Source organism: Podarcis bocagei, assembly GCF_964188305.1.
Source record: "Podarcis bocagei genome assembly, chromosome: 4".
NCBI classification, from domain to species: domain Eukaryota; kingdom Metazoa; phylum Chordata; class Lepidosauria; order Squamata; family Lacertidae; genus Podarcis; species Podarcis bocagei.
The window spans coordinates 66,682,881-66,702,583 of NC_138128.1; the positions used below are offsets into that span (position 1 = coordinate 66,682,881).

At 42.4% G+C, this 19,703-nt stretch overlaps 1 protein-coding gene across 3 annotated transcripts in view; it reads left to right on the forward strand.

Annotated features, from left to right (window-relative positions):
• PLCE1 (phospholipase C epsilon 1) overlaps positions 1-19,703 on the forward strand; it is a 135,140-nt gene that overhangs the window by 98,781 nt on the left and 16,656 nt on the right. For 2 of the 3 annotated variants that reach the window (XM_081189545.1, XM_081189544.1), the window contains exons 9-24: positions 239-421; positions 2,874-2,991; positions 3,859-4,021; positions 4,308-4,430; positions 4,524-4,660; positions 5,381-5,619; positions 6,869-6,930; positions 7,014-7,179; positions 8,398-8,505; positions 9,736-9,852; positions 9,973-10,131; positions 11,067-11,196; positions 12,202-12,243; positions 13,284-13,408; positions 15,462-15,579; positions 18,202-18,333. In XM_081189545.1, coding sequence (XP_081045671.1) covers positions 239-421; positions 2,874-2,991; positions 3,859-4,021; positions 4,308-4,430; positions 4,524-4,660; positions 5,381-5,619; positions 6,869-6,930; positions 7,014-7,179; positions 8,398-8,505; positions 9,736-9,852; positions 9,973-10,131; positions 11,067-11,196; positions 12,202-12,243; positions 13,284-13,408; positions 15,462-15,579; positions 18,202-18,333 — 2,122 coding nt within the window. The remainder of the gene's footprint in view (positions 1-238; positions 422-2,873; positions 2,992-3,858; positions 4,022-4,307; positions 4,431-4,523; positions 4,661-5,380; positions 5,620-6,868; positions 6,931-7,013; positions 7,180-8,397; positions 8,506-9,735; positions 9,853-9,972; positions 10,132-11,066; positions 11,197-12,201; positions 12,244-13,283; positions 13,409-15,461; positions 15,580-18,201; positions 18,334-19,703) is intronic. The other variant, XM_081189546.1, reaches the window with a different exon arrangement.

Genomic DNA, 19,703 nt, shown 5'->3' on the forward strand with positions numbered 1-19,703 from the left:
GCAGGCAGAACACATGCCATAATTTGCCCACTGAACCCCTAGAGCCATCTCTGTTCCATTCTCCTCACTCCTCACTCCATAATTCTATTAGCTGCTCATGTTAGTCCCTTGGGGCCCTAATCCAGCCTACTCAATGTTCTTCTGCTCCTGTGCAGTTTAAAAAAAACCACCACACCATTATATTTCTTTTTAAATTCCATATCATGTGCACTTTAATAAAGCTGAGGACTTTTATTAGGAGGACGGTCGATATGAAGGCCCAACGCTGGCTCAAGCCGTTGAATTGTTTGGAGGGAGGCGCTGGAGTACAAGAAATACAAGCCCAGGAAGCCTGACAAAAAATGTAGAGAAGCCAAGCGTGCAGAGAAACAACACACTAGGAATCAGCACAGCTAAGAAAAAGAAGAAAGTACTCATGAGGGTAGGATGCTTGTTATTTAATGTTGTTGGAGGCATGATTGAAGCTTCATTGTCCAGGGCTTTCTCCCTTCCTTCCCCCCACATGCCCCCCAAATTGGCTCGCAGAGGGGGGGAGTCAGGAGAACCTCCAGAACAGAAAGTGGGGTAGGGGACCGTCTCTCTATTTCAACTTGTTTGCATATCATTTACTTCAAAACAGTGGGGTTTTTTGTTGCATAATAATACAGAGGTTTGCCTATGTTTAAACTGAAATAGAATATTCTGGGTGGTATCTTTTTTACTTCTGAGTAGAGACTTTTTATTATGGAAAGCAAAGAGAAGGGGAGTATCATGCATCTGAAGCATACGTAGTATTTTTGCCTATCCAGAAAGTATAACTCAATGAGAAAAGCACTTGCAGGAAAGGCAAAATCAAGTCAAGCTAAACTTCCGGACCTGCCAATGAACATTCTGTACTGGAGTTGCAAAAAGGAAGGTTGAAACAGGAGGCAGTGGAAGAATCTTAAGTTCAAAAGCGTCTTCTTAATAGATTGTAACACTTGGAGGACAAACACAGGAAGTTCCTTCGGGGAGCCCTGGTGCACCCAAACTCCATGCTATGCAGGATCAGCCCCTCAGCAAGGAGCTCTTTGGCACACTAAACAGGATTGCTCTCCTTTTGCATCAGCCAATGGGCAGCTGGGTCCCACTTAGTGTTGGACTCAGGGGGCTGGAGCGCTCTTGTGCACCCAAACTCTTGTGCACTAAGTAGGATTGTTCTCAACATTGGCTGTTGGTGAAGAGAGAGCGTTCATGCTTAGTGCTGGGTTCCTGCTTAGCACAGGGCTTCCAAGACTCCCAACAACCAGCTGGTTAACCATAGGGTCAAACTCCATCCTCACCTGTATGCTGTCACGTGTAGGGCAGGTGAGTGGGGCTTGTCCCAAATGGCCCACTGGCCAGAGGTTTCCCAGCCTTGAATGCTTCCAGTGGAGGACAGAGGAACATACAAGCCCAGGAGAAGGCTTGGTTCATTCATATAGAACTAAGCCATGGTTATTTAGCATTACAGTGGTACCTCGGGTTAAGTACTTAATTCGTTCCGGAGGTCCGTACGTAACCTGAAACTGTTCTTAACCTGAAGCACCACTTTAGCTAATGGGGCCTCCTGCTGCCGCCGCGCTGCCGGAGCATGATTTCTGTTCTCATCCTGAAGCAAAGTTCTTAACCTGAAGCAATATTTCTGGGTTAGCAGAGTCTGTAACCTGAAGCGTATGTAACCCGAGGTACCACTGTACATCCGAACATGGCTAATATGTAGAAAATTTGGTTTCTTAAGTTTTTGCAAGACTCTTGATCAAGGCTTGAACCTGTGGGCAAAGAGTAAGATTTAGTCAAATGTACCTTTATCAATTTGATAGCCTATTCAGCTGGTTTATGACAATGGGATAGGACCAAGCCAGCCAGCTGAAGGGCTTCATAAAATGGTCCGTTTCTGTTAAATAAATAAAATAAATAAATAAATAAATAAAGTTATTTATACCTCGCCCATCTGGCTGGGCCTCCCCAGCCACTCTGGGCGGCTTCCAACAAAATACTAAAATACAGTAATCCATCAAACATTAAAAGCTTCCCTAAACAGGGCTGCCTGCAGATGTCTTCTAAAAGTCTGGTAGTTGTTTTTCTCTTTGACATCTGGTGGGAGGGCGTTCTGTAGGGCGGGTGCCACCACCAATAAGGCCCTCTGCCTGGTTCCCTGTAACTTGGCTTCTCACAGTGAGGGAACCGCCAGAAGGCCCTCGGCACTGGACCTCAGTGTCCAGGTAGAATGATGGGGGTGGAGACACTCCTTCAGGGGCATTGCCTGTGGGTTTGCTTGTTTGTGTTTTAAAATGATCATTAGCAAATATGGAGCCCTTCATTTTGAATCAAGACTGTGGCATTTTTGCAGGGAGGGGAGGCTTTTAAAAAACAACTTTCCCCATCCCCCCCTTCCTTAGGGAGAAGCCCTCCCAAACTACACTTTGCCCTGTAAGGCTGAGGAAGAATGTACAGGTATCAAATTGGTACCTGTCTGTTTTGCTCCGAGAGGCAAACAGCAGCTTTGGGAAGGACTAATTTCCCTGGCAAAGTGCACAGAGGAAAGGCTTAATCTCCCCATCCCACAAGTATCACATCTCCAGTTTGGATCATTGCCCTTCCCTCCTTAGGGTTACATTTTTAAACCCCATGGGCTCTCATCCATGGATCTCCGGATGGTTTCATCCATGGATGAAACACTTTGTTTGGACCTCAAATGAATACCTAATGATCATTTTCTTTGATGTGCTACCTGCATCCCTTTTGTCTCAGCAAACCGATTATAGCTTGCTTGAATACATGTTCCACATACAGCTTTGTAACTTACAAAATGGATGTTGGTTTTAATATGCAGTGTTTCTAAAGATGTTCATTATGAAGGTCACTGTTTTAAGGGTGAAAGTGGAGATGGCACTGATGATGAAATGGCAACCCGAAAAGCAAGACCTTTTAAGGAAAATCGGAGTAGAAGTGGTTCAGACCCTCAGGATATTGATGAGCAGGAAGAAGCAGGTATGTGCTTTCATTGTGTGTGTGTGTGTGTGTGTGTGTGTGTGTGTATTTTGCAAAGGACCTCAAATAATCCTTTGGGGATCTCCAAGCAGTGAGTTATCCCTTATTTATTGCTTGATTGTGCTTCTCGAGCTGCTTCCAATGTTTAGGAGCAGCTTTGGGGGCAATGTAGGAGACTACAGTATTTGGAGGGCGGGTCCAAAGCATTGATGTGTGTGTATAGCTTTCTTTCTAGGAAGACTATAATTTTGCTTTTTTAAAAAGAAAAGAAAAGACAGCTCAGTCTGGAGTCCTGCTGGCTGCTGGGCAGCAACATCACTATCCTCTGTACCCAGCCCTGGGTGAAAGCGTAGGAGTTGCAAAGAAAATAAATTAAAAAATCAGTTGCCTTCTCCTTCAGTATTGCCTGTCTGACAAATGGCTTTGTGCAACATGAAAACTTGGCCACATTTTCATAAACTGGTGATAATTGTAGTAAAATATATTCATTTAGCTATATTTTACACCACTACAGCCAGTGTGGTGTAGTGGTTAAGAGCAGTAGACTCGTAATCTGGTGAACCGGGTTCGCGTCTCCGCTCCTCCACATGCAGCTGCTGGGTGACCTTGGGCTAGTCACACTTCTTTGAAGTCTCTCAGCCCCACTCACCTCACAGAGTATTTGTTGTGAGGGAGGGAGGGAAAGGAGATTGTTAGCCACTTTGAGACTCCTTAGGGTAGTGATAAAGCGGGATATCAAATCCAAACTCTTCTTCTTCTAATTTCTTGTGAGTTTCATTTTTGCTGCTCTAACAGGGCTCTTTTTCCCTTCTTTTTTTGAAAGGGGGTATTATGAATGCTATGATACAAATTTGCTTTCCTTCTTAGAACCAACTCTTCTGGTTACTTTTCCTGCTACCAACACTCTGCCTTCCAGAAGAACACAATCCCTGATTACCTCAGTGCCACCTAATGTAACACCTGGGGTCTCGTCACCTGTCAGGCCGGTGTCTTCTCCTGTGATGTCATCATCAATAAAAGGTCAATCCAGGTAAGAGAAAGCATCACTGAACATGTGTGTTTTTGTGTGTCCTGAAATTCTAAAACCTATACTGAGTTCACTCCTTAGTCCATGTTGAGTGTTGGGATTGAGGTGTCTGAAATCTACAGATGCATCTGGAATTCCTTTATAGTTTTTCCCATTAGCAGTCGATAAGTGGCTTACTTTTAGCTGGCAAACTAATGGACTGCTTTTTTAGTTGTGTGTGTGTGTGTGTGTGTGTGTGTGTGTGTGCAGACACAGTGATAGTTTCCATTACATACCTTTATTTTTTTAGCACATGGAGCAGCAGCAGCTGGCATGGAAGAGGAAAAGGGGGGCTGAAGGGCTTCCAAACCTGTATGGTTTCCGATAGCAACATGAGCTTTGTTGAGTTTGTGGAGCTCTTCAAGTCTTTCAGGTAAAATCTCTTTTATTGATTATTACCTGAGAGTTTTTTAAAAAACCAATGTTTTAACAAGAATTGATAATAAAATGCATCATATATGAACAGCGTTCGAAGCCGCAAGGATCTGAAGGAGCTTTTCGACATATACGCCGTGCCCTGCAATCGACTGGGTTCTGATTCCGTTCCACTGTATACCTCTCTGAAGATTGATGAGAACACAAATGGACTTCAGCCAGATTTAGGTAAGATAAATTAATTTGACTTGGTCGTGTGTTGGAGTTGAGCCTGGGAGCTAAGTGCTTGGTGCTGGTCACGTCACCTTCTCTCTCAATTCCATTTCTGTAATATATGGACAGTGGCATGCCTCACTGAACAGTTGTTGAAAAAAAAATATTTTAAAGTTTTATAAAGCGCTTCACAGATTTAAAAATGTTCTACAAATAATGAATAAATAAAAAGGTGAAGGACCCCCTGGATGGTTAAGTCCAGTCGAATTTGACTGTGGGATGCGGCGCTCATTTCACTTTCAGGCTGAGAGAGCCAGTGATTGACCACAGACAGCTTTCAGGGTCATGTGGCCAGCATGACTAAACTGCTTCTGGCACAACAGAACACCGTGATTAGTGTCAGAGTGCACAGAAACAGTTTACCTTCCCACCACAGCAGTACCTATTTATGAACTTGCGCTGGTATGCTTTTGAACTGCTAGGTTGGCAGGAGCTGGGACAGAGCAACAGGAGCTCACCCCATCGCATGGATTCCAACTGCCAACCTTACAATTGGCAAGCCCAAGAGGCTCAGTGGTTTGGACCACAGCGCCACACACATCTCCAAAGAGAGAGAGAGAGAATAAATCTGCAGTTGTGTTCCTTCAAAGTTCCTTGACCATTTAGGACTTAAAAGTTAAAACTAGTAGTTTGACCATCGTATAAAGTATTTATGTTCATATTTTTATCTTTCAGATTTACTGACTAGGAACATATCTGATTTGGGCTTGTTCATTAAGAGCAGACAGCAGCTATCAGACAACCAGAGACAAATTTCTGACGCTATTGCTGCCGCAAGCATTGTTACTAATGGCACTGGAGTGGAGAGCACATCCCTGGGAATATTTGGAGTGGGCATCCAGCAACTCAATGACTTCTTAGTAAATTGCCAAGGAGAACACTACACATATGATGAAATCCTCAGTATTATTCAGGTGTGTAATGCTAAGCTATTGGAATTCTAATCACAGGGCTTCTCAATTCCTCTCTTAGAACCAGGAGCAACCACCATATTTAAATTGGTGTGGCAGCATCAGTAACATAGAGAACATGGAACACATGCAGCTGCCTTGTACTGAGGATGATTTATTGGCCCATCAGTATTGTTGACTCTGGCTGGCAGTGACATTCCAGGGTTTCAGAATGGGACATTCCCAGCTGTACCCTGAGATATGGAGAGTGAACTATGGCCCTTCCCCAGTCCAATTAAAGTTCAGTGTTTTTAAATCCCATTGTTTTCAGCAATAAAAAGTTGGGCACGTAGCTGAATCATGGCCAAAACTCATACTGGGCACAGAAATAAACAGCTGCAAGCAAGCCTGTTAGGAAGGGAAGAACTGGTGGACATCTCACCAGTGTACCAATTTAACATAACCTCTTCAGTCAGCTAGCTCCAGGAGGATGCAGACATCACACGGATGTTGGTCTTAAAGACATCTAAGCTGAATTTGGAGTTTTTACTAAGGGATCCCTATAAGCATTAATGGGAGACATGCGATAAAGTTGTGAAGTGTTTCTGCACAAGTCAATGTTTGCAAGCTTCCTTCAGAAGCTGACCTTTCCCCACCACTGGCTAGCAGAGAGAAGCTAGCTCACCCCTGCTGGCAGATTGGCCGATAAACCTCCTGGGCTTGACTTCTGGGGGTGTTGGGGCTATGTATTTGTTCCTGGACCGATGTGGGTAGCGTCTCCCCCACCAATATTAGCTGTGCTTGCTGTATCTTCCTTTCTCATGTGAGAGTGGTCTTTGCCTAGTTATAAACTGGCAGCCAGGAGAGAGCAGGGCAGAGGCATTGCCATAGTTCTGGGAGTTATGGTGTGAGAAGTGGGGCAGGCCAGGTAAGGGGCATGTGGCATGAATAATTAGTGACCGTGTTGTGTGCTGGTTGCCTCTCTGACAGTCACTTTTGTCTGGGCAAATGGAAGAAAGTTTCAGTATTCTGTCCTGTCTACCATTTGTCATTTCCCCCTGGTCCATGCCTTGCTTTGCAGGTGTTGGGCATGACCTGCATTTGAAGACCTGAATTTGACACCGTCATGCCTAATTCTGCCCCCAGTAATGCATTAGCTGGATACAAATAAATTATGTTGCCAAAACTGTGTATAACATCTAAACACATTTCATTTCTTTAATGCCAATTTATTTTAGTCCATTTATTGACATTTCTGTTCTGCCTCTTACAGAAGTTTGAACCCAGCATCAACATGTGCCAGCAGGGACTGATGTCTTTTGAAGGATTTGCACGGTAATCTCCTGTAAGATCGCCTTGATATTTTCTTAACCTGCCTTGCATTTCTTTTTATGAATTTTAGCCTTCTGTATCTCTAGGTTTTTGATGGACAAAGATAATTTTGCATCCATGAACAACGAGTCTCAAGAGAATGTTGAAGATTTGCTATTCCCTCTGTCATATTACTACATTGAGTCTTCACACAATACGTATCTCACGGGACACCAGCTTAAAGGAGAATCCTCAGTAGAACTTTACAGCCAGGTGACTTTTTCGTATTTTTGCAAGAATTTGTTTGTTTGTTTGGAATGTCAAAAAAAGCACGACCTTTCCCCTGCTTTCTAAACCTAAATGTCCTGAATACTTGCTTGTAAAGCATAGGAAAAACAAGATCTGTGGGAAAAACTGCTTGTGTGCACAGTTGTGCTCAGATGCTTTTTAAAATAATATATTTAAGCTTTGTTCTTAAGGCACAAAAAAGGGTGGGTTGGTTTGAGAGTCACAGCATTTAGACACTAGCCAGTCTGATCTAACCTTCTAAAATTAGACTTTCCCACAGGAAAGACTTGAGCTAATATGTTGGTTCATTTAAATGTCAAAGCACCATTCAGAATAATGCAAGTTCTGCTGAAAGTATGACTTTGAAGCAGCACCATTACTCAGAAAAGTGTTTGTTGCTTCTAGGAATATTACATAATATTTTAGACATTGTTTCTGGGCAGTAACCCACATGAAAATAAGTGCTCCTTTCCATGGGTTGAGTTATATCTTGTGTATGATGGAGTTGCATCATGTTTAAAAGAGTTTACAGAAGCACCACCCTTCCATACCTCATCAACAGACAGGAGCATTTAGCACGGGGCCACAGAGCCACCTTCCAGAGCCCGACATTTTTGTTTTTAACTTTTTTTTTTGCTTTTAAATTGTTTTTACCTTTTTGCACTTTTGTTGTACGGTTTTTAAAAATCTTTTTAATGTTGTAAACCACTTGGATATTTTTTTTATCATGTAGCAACATTAAAAATATTGTTTTAAGCCTTTTCTTTTATGTACAAATAGATGTGCATATTTTGGAGGACAAGAAAACTTTGCTGGTAGCCTGCACAGAATGGCTGCCTTGGGAAGATGCTGCAGATGCACAACTAAGTGTGTGTTTATGTAACGTTGGTCTTTCTTAACTAAACACAGGTGCAGAGGGATCAATATAGGGCTCAACAGTTAAACATGTAAGAAGGTTGAATTATGTATACAGTAGTTTTACTGGAAGCCTATTTTGTGAGAAGACTGTTCAAACAACACTTGTCAGTGGTGCAGGAATTTGATCAAGTGTTTTTACAGCACTTCACTCTGTTCCGTCTCCCTATCCTTTGTATGTCATTTATAGTATGCTCACTGAAAACTTTGAAACTTCAGCCCTTTAAAGTAATGTATGGTTCTGTAGAAGCAATGCAACACCATGTTGTTGTTGTTTTCTTGTTTCAGGTTCTGTTGCAAGGCTGTCGGAGTGTGGAATTAGACTGCTGGGATGGTGATGATGGAATGCCTGTAATTTATCATGGCCACACACTAACTACGAAGATTCCTTTTAAGGTAGATGTATATTCTTACTAATGTCTATTGTAGTAGAAATTATTCTTGTGGAAAAAGACACTCAGGTCCTTCTTACTGTTCGTTCCCTGGAAAATGTTCCTTAGGCAAGCGTTCACATAACAAGTACACAATTTCCATTATTTCCTATGGAAATATTTCTAATGTGAGATTTGTCCGCCCTCTTTCTCTCCTCTCTCCATTTGGCACCACCAAAAATGTATGACATGTCGTCAGGAAGAGTCACCATTGGGAAAGCATTCCACAATCAGAATGCCAGAGCTGCAGAGGCCCAGTCCTCAGTCCCTTCTCCCCTCACTTCTGTTGTGGTGGGGACAGAATTTCCTCTGAGGAGAATGTTCATACTGGGGACAAGTTCATCCAAGAATGCATGGTCTCTTAAATATCCAACTGTTTATGGTTTTATGGTTAGAATAACACTGTGAATTAAGCTAGGAAATGGACCCAGAGCCAGTGCAGGTTGTTTCAAGACTGGTGAGGTGTATAGCCTACTCCCAATCTATCAACGATATTTTATGTCTATTGAAGTTTCTGAATAGACTTCAGAGATGACCCAACATATACAGTGCACTAAGGTAAAGGTAAAGGTACTCCTGCCCGTACGGGCCAGTCGTGTCCGACTCTAGGGTTGTGCGCCCATCTCACTTAAGAGGCCGGGGGCCAGCGCTGTCCAAAGACACTTCCGGGTCACGTGGCCAGCGTGACGAAGCTGCTCTGGCGAGCCAGCACCAGCGCACCACACAGAAACGCTGTTTACCTTACCGCTATAAAGCGGTACCTATTTATCTACTTGCACTTAAGGGTGCTTTTGAACTGCTAGGTGGGCAGGAGCTGGGACCGAAAGACGGGAGCTCACCCCGCCGTGGGGATTCGAACCGCCGACCATACGATCGGCAAGTCCTAGGCACTGAGGTTTTACCCACAGCGCCACCCGCGTCCTATACAGTGCACTAAAGTGGCCTAAATCAGAGGTTGCCAATATGTGCTTAGACATGGTCAGGCTATCTCTGTCTGGAACAGGGGTGGAGAACAAGTTCCCTCCCCCCAGCTTCCAAGTGGGCATTGTCACCCACTTGCACATCGCTTTTCCTTCTGTCTGGGGACAGCATGTTTTATACTAGATTTCCTTCAATAATTTGTGGGGCAGAATGGCATGTGCCCTGGATGCCATAGAATAATTAGATGGTCTTGTTTTGGTTTTCATTCTTACAGGAAGTTGTCGAAGCTATCGATCGCAATGCTTTCACCACCTCAGACATGCCTGTCATCATATCGATTGAGAACCACTGTTCCTTGCCACAGCAGCGAAAGATGGCCGACATTTTCAAGGTAGATTAAGAGAGAGAATAATGCCATTCAGCGTGGCATAGGCATTTTGATCCAATTTATAACTAAACTCATGTTTGTATGATTTTATATCTTAACTTTATATCTTAACTGATGTTTCAGAATACGTTTGAAGAAAAGCTGGTGACTAAATTTTTGTTTGAAAGCGATTTTTCCGACGACCCAATGTTACCTTCTCCCCACCAACTGCGAAGAAAGATCCTGCTTAAAAACAAAAAGCTCAAAGCTCACCAGACTCCAGTGGATATATTAAAACAGAAGGTGTGAATTTTCTTTGAAAAAATATTTGAGAGTTGCCACACTCAGTCCTTTTTTGGATTGTCAATTGCACCCTTGGCTACCCAACTCCCTGAATGTTATATATAGTGTGCGGGGATTAGTTATATATCAGGAGGAGGTGACATGGTATATTAAGAAGTTCATTATTGTTAAGCAATATATTTAAACCCTAATCCAGAGTTTGGGACTGGCACACTACTTACCTGGCTTGATAATCTCCTTGTCCTCCCCACCACATGTGGATGTATGTGGGGAGGCCCAATTTGTGCAATCTTTTTCTATCTTTATTTTGCTTTGTGTGAGAGAACTATACATATTGGGCCTCTGCATAGAGAAATACTGTGTCATGTCACATTTTTGGTGAAAGGGGGCACAGTTACCATAGAATTGTAGTGTTGGAAGAGACCCTGAGGGTCATCTAGTCCAACCCCCTGCAGTGCAGGAATCCTGCCCACAACCATCCCAGGGTGGGTTCAAACCACCAACCTTCTGGTTGACAGCCAGATGCACTGCCCCATTTGGCCTTATCTTAATTGGTCCCATTAATTTTATTAGAGAGAGCCAGGTTCTGGGCGGGTAGGGGAGGAAGCATCTCAGCTCACTCAATGAAAAACAAATAGGGAAGTCATTCTGTGGGGAGAACTCTGGATCCATATTGTGAGGTAGCTGGTAGCTCAGTGGGAAAGAGCAATGTGTTGGAAAATAAGAGATGGTGTTTTGTCAGGTCCAGGAAGATGGATATGTAATTTCTACAGGGGAGGAAACCCCTATTACTTCTTGTGAAGGACCATATTCAGTGATGGAGTTAGGCAAGGACCCTGCACATAAAATTAGATATAAGTCTGGAACATATAGTCTCATTGTAGTTTCCAAATGAATTTTCCATTGTATTTTTCAATGTTATTTTAATATAATAGGCTCATCAGTTGGCATACATGCAAGCTCAGGCGAGCAACGGGGGTAATGTGGGGAACCCCTCCACTGCTAACGAAGAAGAAGAAGATGAAGAAGATGAATATGACTATGACTATGAGTCTCTGTCTGATGGTAAACAAACATACTTATTATAGGGTTGCATTTTTTGGATTTATGGCATGGGCACAGTTTCAACCATAACTACACTTAAAGTTTCCTCCCCTCCCCCCAAAAACCTATTCAGTTACAACTTTTAAGCATTTGTCACTACACAACTCTTTTTTTTGTCTTTCATATCCATTCTAAATAGTAAGAAAAGGTTATGATTTATGGGAAGGGATGGGAAAGGAATTATGTTTTATCTTCATAGTGATGTAGCTGTGAGAATATTATTAGGAAACATAGCAATCATTTCTGTTATTGCATAAGGTGGTTGTTTTGATATGTGTACTGAAATAAGGATATTTTAAAGTTGGGTTTCTGTATGTACTATGTCTGCTCTAAACTGTATTCCAGCAACACAAAGCAGCTTTTGTTCTAAGGACTTAGCTTTTCAGAAAGTCTACTCAGTACCATAAATTAAAACACCATGGCTAGGAAGCATGTTTTATATAGTCCAGGAAAATAGTGCCTGTCTTATACTTGATAATCTATATGAATAGGTAGACACACAGCGCAAAACAGAGTAACAGAAGGCACATTTTGTTGTATTATTGGATTCCTGCCACCTTGAATTATAGTATGTGCCCATTGGCTCATCCCAGTTGGGGCCTTTTTCAGCTAGTTTCATGATATGTACATTGAGTATATATCTATAATATTATGAAATTCTCTGCCAGACCTCGAGCATACTTAGTATCTTGCCTGTTTCCATGAGTTTTCTAAATTCTCACGCTATGAAATCACCTCCATTCTGGGTTAACCTAGATTCAGATGTGTTTATATAAAGTCTGACCTCATCTTTACACTCTGTGTTCTAATAGTTAGCATTTTCAGTTTTATATCCCTGCAGCAATTCTTCAAGTTTTTGTGTCGAAGATGATAGCTCTACACAGTTTGAATGTAATTTTCATTTCTCTGGCTTTATTTCTTAATTTCCTTTACTCTTCTTCCCTTTCTGACTCTGTTTTCCTGTAGCTGATGTCCTTAATGCTTCTCCTGCTCCTAACAGCCAGGAAGGTAAAAGGCCACTTGGTCAAGCATAATAACTGCATGAATTTCAGCACTGCATTTCCCAACTTAGAAGCATTCTTTGAATTTCACATTTTAGTAAAAACACAATTTTTGCATTTCTATAATTTTCCATTACTTACTTTTGAGGATCGCAATATTTGCATGTTCCACACTAGTTTCTTATTTATACACTTTGGTTATAGCTATATAGATTAGTGAATCACGTTTATGTACGTTGACTTAAAATACACAAATATAGTTTTCTATTTGGTTATAATTTTGGGTAGAACAATGAGAATAACTTTTTAGTAAGCACTTCAATCCCCTGTCACCCCCCACTCCCTTATCTGCAAAGTAATGTCTCATGCACAGGGCTGAGTACAAAATTTGAGGCAGAAAACTTTTAAAACATTTGCAATTAAATAATGATGATGATGCAGCTTAATTTACAGTGGTGCCTCGCAAGACGAAATTAATCCGTTCCGCGAGTCTCTTCGTCTAGCGGTTTTTTCGTCTTGCGAAGCAACCCTATTTACGGCTTAGATTAGCGGTTTAGCGGCTATTAAAGGCTTAGCGGCTATTAAAGGCTTAGCGGATTAGCGGCTAAAAGGCTATTAGCGGCTTAGAAAAAGGAGGGGAGCGGAAAAAAATCGGAACACTTGCAAGACGTTTTCGTCTTGCAAAGCAAGCCCATAGGGAAAATCGTCTTGCGAAGCAGCTCAAAAACGGAAAACCCTTTCGTCTAGCGGGTTTTCCGTCTTGCGAGGCATTCGTCTTGCGGGGCACCACTGTATTATATCATTCCACAAATGGTTTAAAGTGGAAAACCAGCTTCTGCTTTGCATCTTGAGAGAATACTGGCTGAGCTCAAAAAGGTAGGATAAAAACTGACTCGCACTTAGAAGAGCATTGCATTGAAGGAGAAATTATTTGCCTGTTTAATATTTTGATTATTCAGAATAATATTGGCTGCTTTTACTCAAAGCATTAAGTTGAAGTAAAATTTGCCTTTTCAACTCTTCAGTCAGATAATGCTTACTTTCCAGATAACATTTTGGAAGACCGACCTGAGAATAAGTTAACCATAGATAAGCTTCAATTTGAATATAGCGAAGAAACTGCAAAGAGAATAAAGAAAACAGAAAGCGCTATATACAACAACAAAGGAAAGGTAGTATTTGTTCATATCTGTTTTCTCAAGCTTCCATACGGGGAGTGGCTTGTAGTCTAGAACTGAAACTTACAAAGAAATTAAAAAACACACCGGCCTCTTGCAGCATCTAAGATCCACGTTTAAATGCCCTGATCTACTTCCTTCATGTCTAGTGTGCCATCTATTGCCCCTGAGGAAAAAAGAATGTTTTAGATTGCAAAGCTGTACCTACTAAGCCCCATGGAACATACTTCTGAGTAGACAAGTTTGCACCATTGAGTGTTTCTTGTGCACCTCTGAGGTTTTTCCTCTCTTGCTTCATAAAAGATACCTCATAGTTTAAATAAGGGTGGTTCTCTCACCTCAGAAATAAAATGTACCTCATTTGATGTCCAGCTGTTCTTTTAGCAGTGTTTTGATGGCTCAACAGATGTAGATTTTCTTTAGGTTGAGTATTGGACACTTTCCCCGGTTTTCAAGAGAGCTTCTTTGCCTTCCTAACAAAAGTTTTTCAGTCTCACTTTGTCAAATACCACTTGGCCTTCACTTTGCTCAGTGTATATATTACCTTCCCAATTTACTTCATATGTATGACGAAGTAGATTCTTGCCTAGGAAAGCTCATAGTGGGACTGGCTTTGCTTGCATCTTAAGCTGCTGTTTCCCCCAGTCTGTTTAGTGTTTTATCCATTGAGGCACCGTTACCGTGTTTTACAATATTTCTATGATCTCAGACAGTGAGACCCCTCTCCTTACAAGTCAACTGCTTTCCATTGGCATGATAACATGTGATATTTTGAACATAGACTAATGTGTATAGAACACTAGGCTGAGCTGAATTTAAAGCTTATGGTTCTCCCCCACCCCGAATCCTGGGAAGCATAGTTTGTTAAGTGTGCTAGGAATTGTAGCTCTGTAAGGAGAAGGCTACAGTTCCCAGGATTCTTTGGGTGAAGTCATGTGCTTTAGATGGATGGTGCAGATCTGCAGCTGCAAGCCAGATCTCCTGCAAAGAACAGCTACAGAGTGCACCAAGAGGAGGGGGGAACAAAGAGAGAGAGTTTGCCTTCATTCTCCTGGAAAGAGCTGTGCTGATAAATGGGCTAAAGCTACCTTGCCTTCTTCCATGTCTTCACTTTGGACCTTTGTTTAATTTTTAAAAAGTAATGTGGGTGATTGCAAGGCTATTTATAATGCCATGTATTTTTTAAATACTGTGCATTTTCAGGTTGCAAGGCTTATCCACTGCATGTATGTCTTTCATAAAACCCACAAAATTAGCTGCATTTTCCTGTACAATAGTATTTGGAATACAGTTTAGTGGAATACAGTTTGTTGAAGTCTATGAATTCTACCATAGAGACTACACACACACACACACACACACACACACACACACACACACACACGTGCAGAGAATGTTGGAACTAGCAGAACCTTTTTCCAGGGGAGAATTATAATAGTACTGTGGTTTGTCTGCCAGAGTAAACTCACCATTTAAGCCAGATGGTTTGACTTCACGCTGAGATGTCCTGTTTTCTGTGCGCGTGCTGCACTGCACAACACTGCCCTGTTGTACATATATTTAGGCAAGATGGGAATACTGCTGTTAAATATTTTTGAATTTATTTCAATAAAGTGAGCCTAGCCTTTTCTGTTTTGTTTTTAGATCTCAGGCATATGTTTGTGTAGTAATATTTAGTTGCTGCAATGGGGAAAGTACATGTAATTCACGAGGCCGGTGGAAAGGGAGGTATAGCATGTGAGAAGGGAACTGTAGGATCAGGCAGATTGTCCTGTTCCACTAAGGTAATTCCATCCTGTCTCCGGCTGCTAAGAGGTTAGAGGCAGTAGTGTTCCTAATCTCTCCCTGCTGGCCTGTGGAAAGCAGATTTAGAGGAAGGGGTGGTGGCTGAATGTGGGGAAGAAGAAATGTTAAAAGATTGGGGACATCTATAAATGCAAATTAACAGTGTTCTACCATATAAGTGATGTTGCTCATGATTAAACTGCATTGTGCACATATATTAAATTTGATGAAATCCTTTCTTTTTTCACTTGACGATATTTAGGTTTATGACATGGAATTAGGGGAAGAATTTTATCTTTCTCAAAATAAAAAAGAAAGCAGACAAATAGCACCAGAATTGTCAGATCTTGTCATCTACTGCCAAGCTGTGAAATTTCCTGGTAAGTTACATTGGCCTTAATTATTACCTGTTCCGAAACAAGCTATGACAAAGGAAAAAAACCTGGGATCTAGCTTCCCATTTTATGGCAGGTGAGAACTAGCTTTGATTCCGAGTGTTTTCTCCCAAGAGAGGTGTCTTGATAGGAATAAGGAATGGCTTGTGGGAAATCAAACTCCATTTATCTCTTGCACACACCCCATATAATTTCTGTGCAGGTTGGGCTACAGTCCGATTAGGGAACCAAAAGAGTGAGTTACATTGGGATAGGAGCACAAACAGTAAATTGGAATGGAGCAAGTATAGAAAATGTGTCGAGAACCAACCATACTACAGTGGATTGGTTATAGGAAAAACCCATGGCAAGAAGGAAGGATTGATTTCCACAAGTACTAGAGAAATACAGTGGTACCTTGAGTTGCAAACGCCTCAGGTTACAAATGTTTCAGTTACAAACTCCGCTAACCTGGAAGAGTTACCTCGAGTTGAGAACTTTGCCCCAGGATGAGAACGGAAATTGTGTGCCCAGCGGTGCAGTGGCAGCAAGAGGCCCCATTAGCGAAAGCACGCCTCTAGTTAAGAACAGTTTCAGGTTAAGAACGGATCTCTGGAATGAATTAAGTTCGTAACTAGAGGTACCACTATAGGTAGAACAGACATGTCTTGATTTTTTTGTATGGAGGAACACTGGCGGGGGGGAGCACACCGCCCCTGGCACCATCGGGGAGGAGGGTACCATCATGGCCACTGCCCCCAGATATGCGCTGCGCACACCCCAACTGCGCTGGGTACCACGCCCCCAGGACACATGGCACGCCCCCAGGATGCCAGCCACACCCCAGGATAGGCAGCATGCCACACCCCCACGGGCGGCATGCCACGCCCCCGCCTGCTCTCTGCCCCCAGTGCTGGAGCATGCAGCTTCGCCATTGTGGAGGAATGAAATACTCCATTATTTAGCTGCTGTCTTATAGTGAAATGCTGCATAAGGCTTATAAGCAGCAATTTTTTTCCCTACTGTAATGCATTTTTGTCCATTTTCTTTTCATTGGAGAAGTTGATCCCAACAGAAGTATATTGATAAATAGGTATTGCTGCTGACTGTATTTGTGTACAGCCTGTTCCACAGTTGCAGTTCCGTGGGCAGGGTTACTTGCATACGGTGTGGTGGGGATGAAAGCACAAGGTCACCTGTCGTCTTGTTTCAGAAATCAATCTGACACAATTGCTGTTCATATACCGTATTCTTCGTCCCATAGGACGCTCCGTCCCATAGGACGCACCTAGTTTTTTTGGGGGGAAATAAAGGGAAATTTTTTTCCCTTTAGAGGAAAGGGAAAGGAGGGAGGAGGAGGGAGAAAGGTTGTTTTCTGCTGCTCCAGAGAAGCGGACACGGAGCAATGGATCCAAACTACAAGAAAGAAGATTCCACCTAAACATTAGGAAGAACTTCCTGACAGTAAGAGCTGTTGGACAGTGGAATTTGCTGCCAAGGAGTGTGGTGGAGTCTCCTACTTTGGAGGTCTTTAAGCAGAGGCTTGACAACCATATGTCAGGAGTGCTCTGATGGTGTTTCCTGCTTGGCAGGGGGTTGGACTCGATGGCCCTTGTGGTCTCTTCCAACTCTAGGATTCTATGATTCTATGATTCCCCCCCCCAAAAGCAGTTCGGGGAAACCGAACCAGGTCGAGGAACAGCGGGATGGCGGCGCTGCGCCTCCCTGCTGTCCCCCGAGCTTGTGGGGCTGACCGATGTCTGCCCGGCGCGAGGGGCGCTCTGCTTCAGGGCGTCCTGCCCGCCGGGCGGCAGGCTGCTATGCGCAGCGTGGGGAGCCCTGCGGGGAACTCCTGCAGGGCTCCCCACGCTGCGGATGTCTGTCCGGCGCACGGGGCGCTCTGCTTCAGGGTGCCTAGGCTGTGGATGTCTTCCTGAAGCCTGGAGAGCGAGAGGGGTCGGTGCGCACCGACCCCTCTCGCTCTCCAAGCTTCAGCGAAAGCCTGCATTCGCCCCATAGGACGCATCCAGATTTCCCCTTCATTTTTGGAGGGGGGAAAGTGCGTCCTATAGGGTGAAAAATACGGTACACTTGGGTCCAAAGATACCCCTGTGAGTGGGAAGGCTTTTCCCATCATGCAAAGTTTTCAGCAATTCACCCTTCCTCCTGCTGCCTCCCCTTGCTGTATGCAGTTCTATTGTAGAAGGTCCGCAAGGGAGGAGGGGAATGAGAAAGTCCATTTCCACAAGTCAAACTCTTGGAAGTTAGGATCCAAGCCCCAGTGTTCTCTTGCCCTAATCAAGATTCCTGTGTTGCTCCAAGAAACAAGCAAGGCGGTTCATACACAAACATATTTTTTCAGCTTGCAAATAGAAGGGAATGAGAAAGCTCTTCAAAGTATGTGCATTGAAGCTCACATGCCTTTGAGAGACATCCATACTGGAACATTGGTGTACGATTTTATACGTTGTCTTGTCTACATATGCAGTACAAACTAGCGTTTTCCTGCATAAGACATTAGCATTAGATTATAAAGCTTTCATAATAAACTGATTTTTTTTAAGGGGGGGAATCATGCCCACTCGCTTGTGTTTTTCAGTCCATTTATTTTATTTTGTATGGAATTAGGTCTGTCAACTCTAAATCCATCTGGCTCTAGCAGAGGAAAGGAAAGAAAGAGCAGGAAGTCCATTTTTGGCAACAATCCTGGAAGGCTGAGCCCAGGGGAGCCAGCGATGCTTGCCAAAGCATCTGGAAAAGGTAAAGTCAGCATCTTCCTTTACCAATCACAGGGACTGACTGTGTAATCCAACACATATAGCAGACCTACTAGTTAAAGATCAAACGTATTGCTCTGCACATGCAGCACTCAGGGTTTGAAATACTGTATTTTTTGCACCATAACACTCACTTTTTTCCTCCTAGAAAGTAAGGGGAAATGTCTGTGCGTGTTATGGAGCGAATGCCTGCGGGTGGCGGGGGGGATCTGCTGCAGTCGTGAGCAGAGGATCCATAGTTCCCCTTCCTTCCCTCCTCCATGGTTACAAAGCATGGATCCACATGGATCCTCAGGATTTTTGCATTGGGCTACTTCAAACTCACTGTCAGATCACATGTCTGTGGCCACAGCATGAACCACAAAAAATCATATATCCACTATTTCGTTTAGAATATTTTTTTTCTTGTTTTCCTCCTCTAAAAACTACGTGCGTGTTATGGTCTGGTGTGTGTTATAGAGCGAAAAATACGGTAATTTTCCATTAGCAGTGCAACTAGTTACAATGACCTCATTGTAAATAAAGGACCTACTGTAAAGTAATAAACTGTTGGGACAGGGTTTAATTGCAAGAAATATAAATGTAATCATTTAAATGTAATTTAAATTTTACTAATTGGCAAACCATTTTTCTTTCTTTCTTTTTGTAAGTAATTTTTTATTGATTTTACAGTTTTAACTTCAACAATTATTCTTCTTGAAAAAGATAACAGAAACAAACACACACACAAAAAAAAAATATAAATATAAACATAAAACATAAGACATTAACACTTTTTTCAATATATAAACATCATCACTTTCTTTTTGGAGGTTCTCCTGGCTTCCCTCCATTTCCTTTTCTGGTTCAATGGATGTATACATTTTCTGCATAATTATAATTAAACCTCTTATTCTCATTATTTTATCATTATTTAACTGATTACCACCAAAACTTAATATCTCAATTCAAATTTCCTTTCTTTATCTCATTTTTAACTGCTTGCAAATGTTTAATAAAAGCCTGCCAATGTTTCTACTTGTTTACAGTATTTTTGTACATATACAATAAATGTTTCCCATTCTTTTTTAAATTTCTCATTATCATTGTCTCCGAGCTTTTCTGTGAATTTAGCCATTTCAGCATAGTCCATCAATTTCAGTTGTGATTTCTGAGAAAAGGGGAGTGATATTCTCCATTTAGTTCTGAGATGTCAATAGAAAAGCAAGATAGATGTTGCCCTTCATCACCTTTAAGGTGTTTCCCCCCCCCTCAACTTTTCAGAAAGGGAATGGTAAAATGAAAAGATTTCAATTGCCAAAGAAAGAAGCTAATGTTTTATATGAAAAGCGTGGTGCAGTCATAACTCTACCA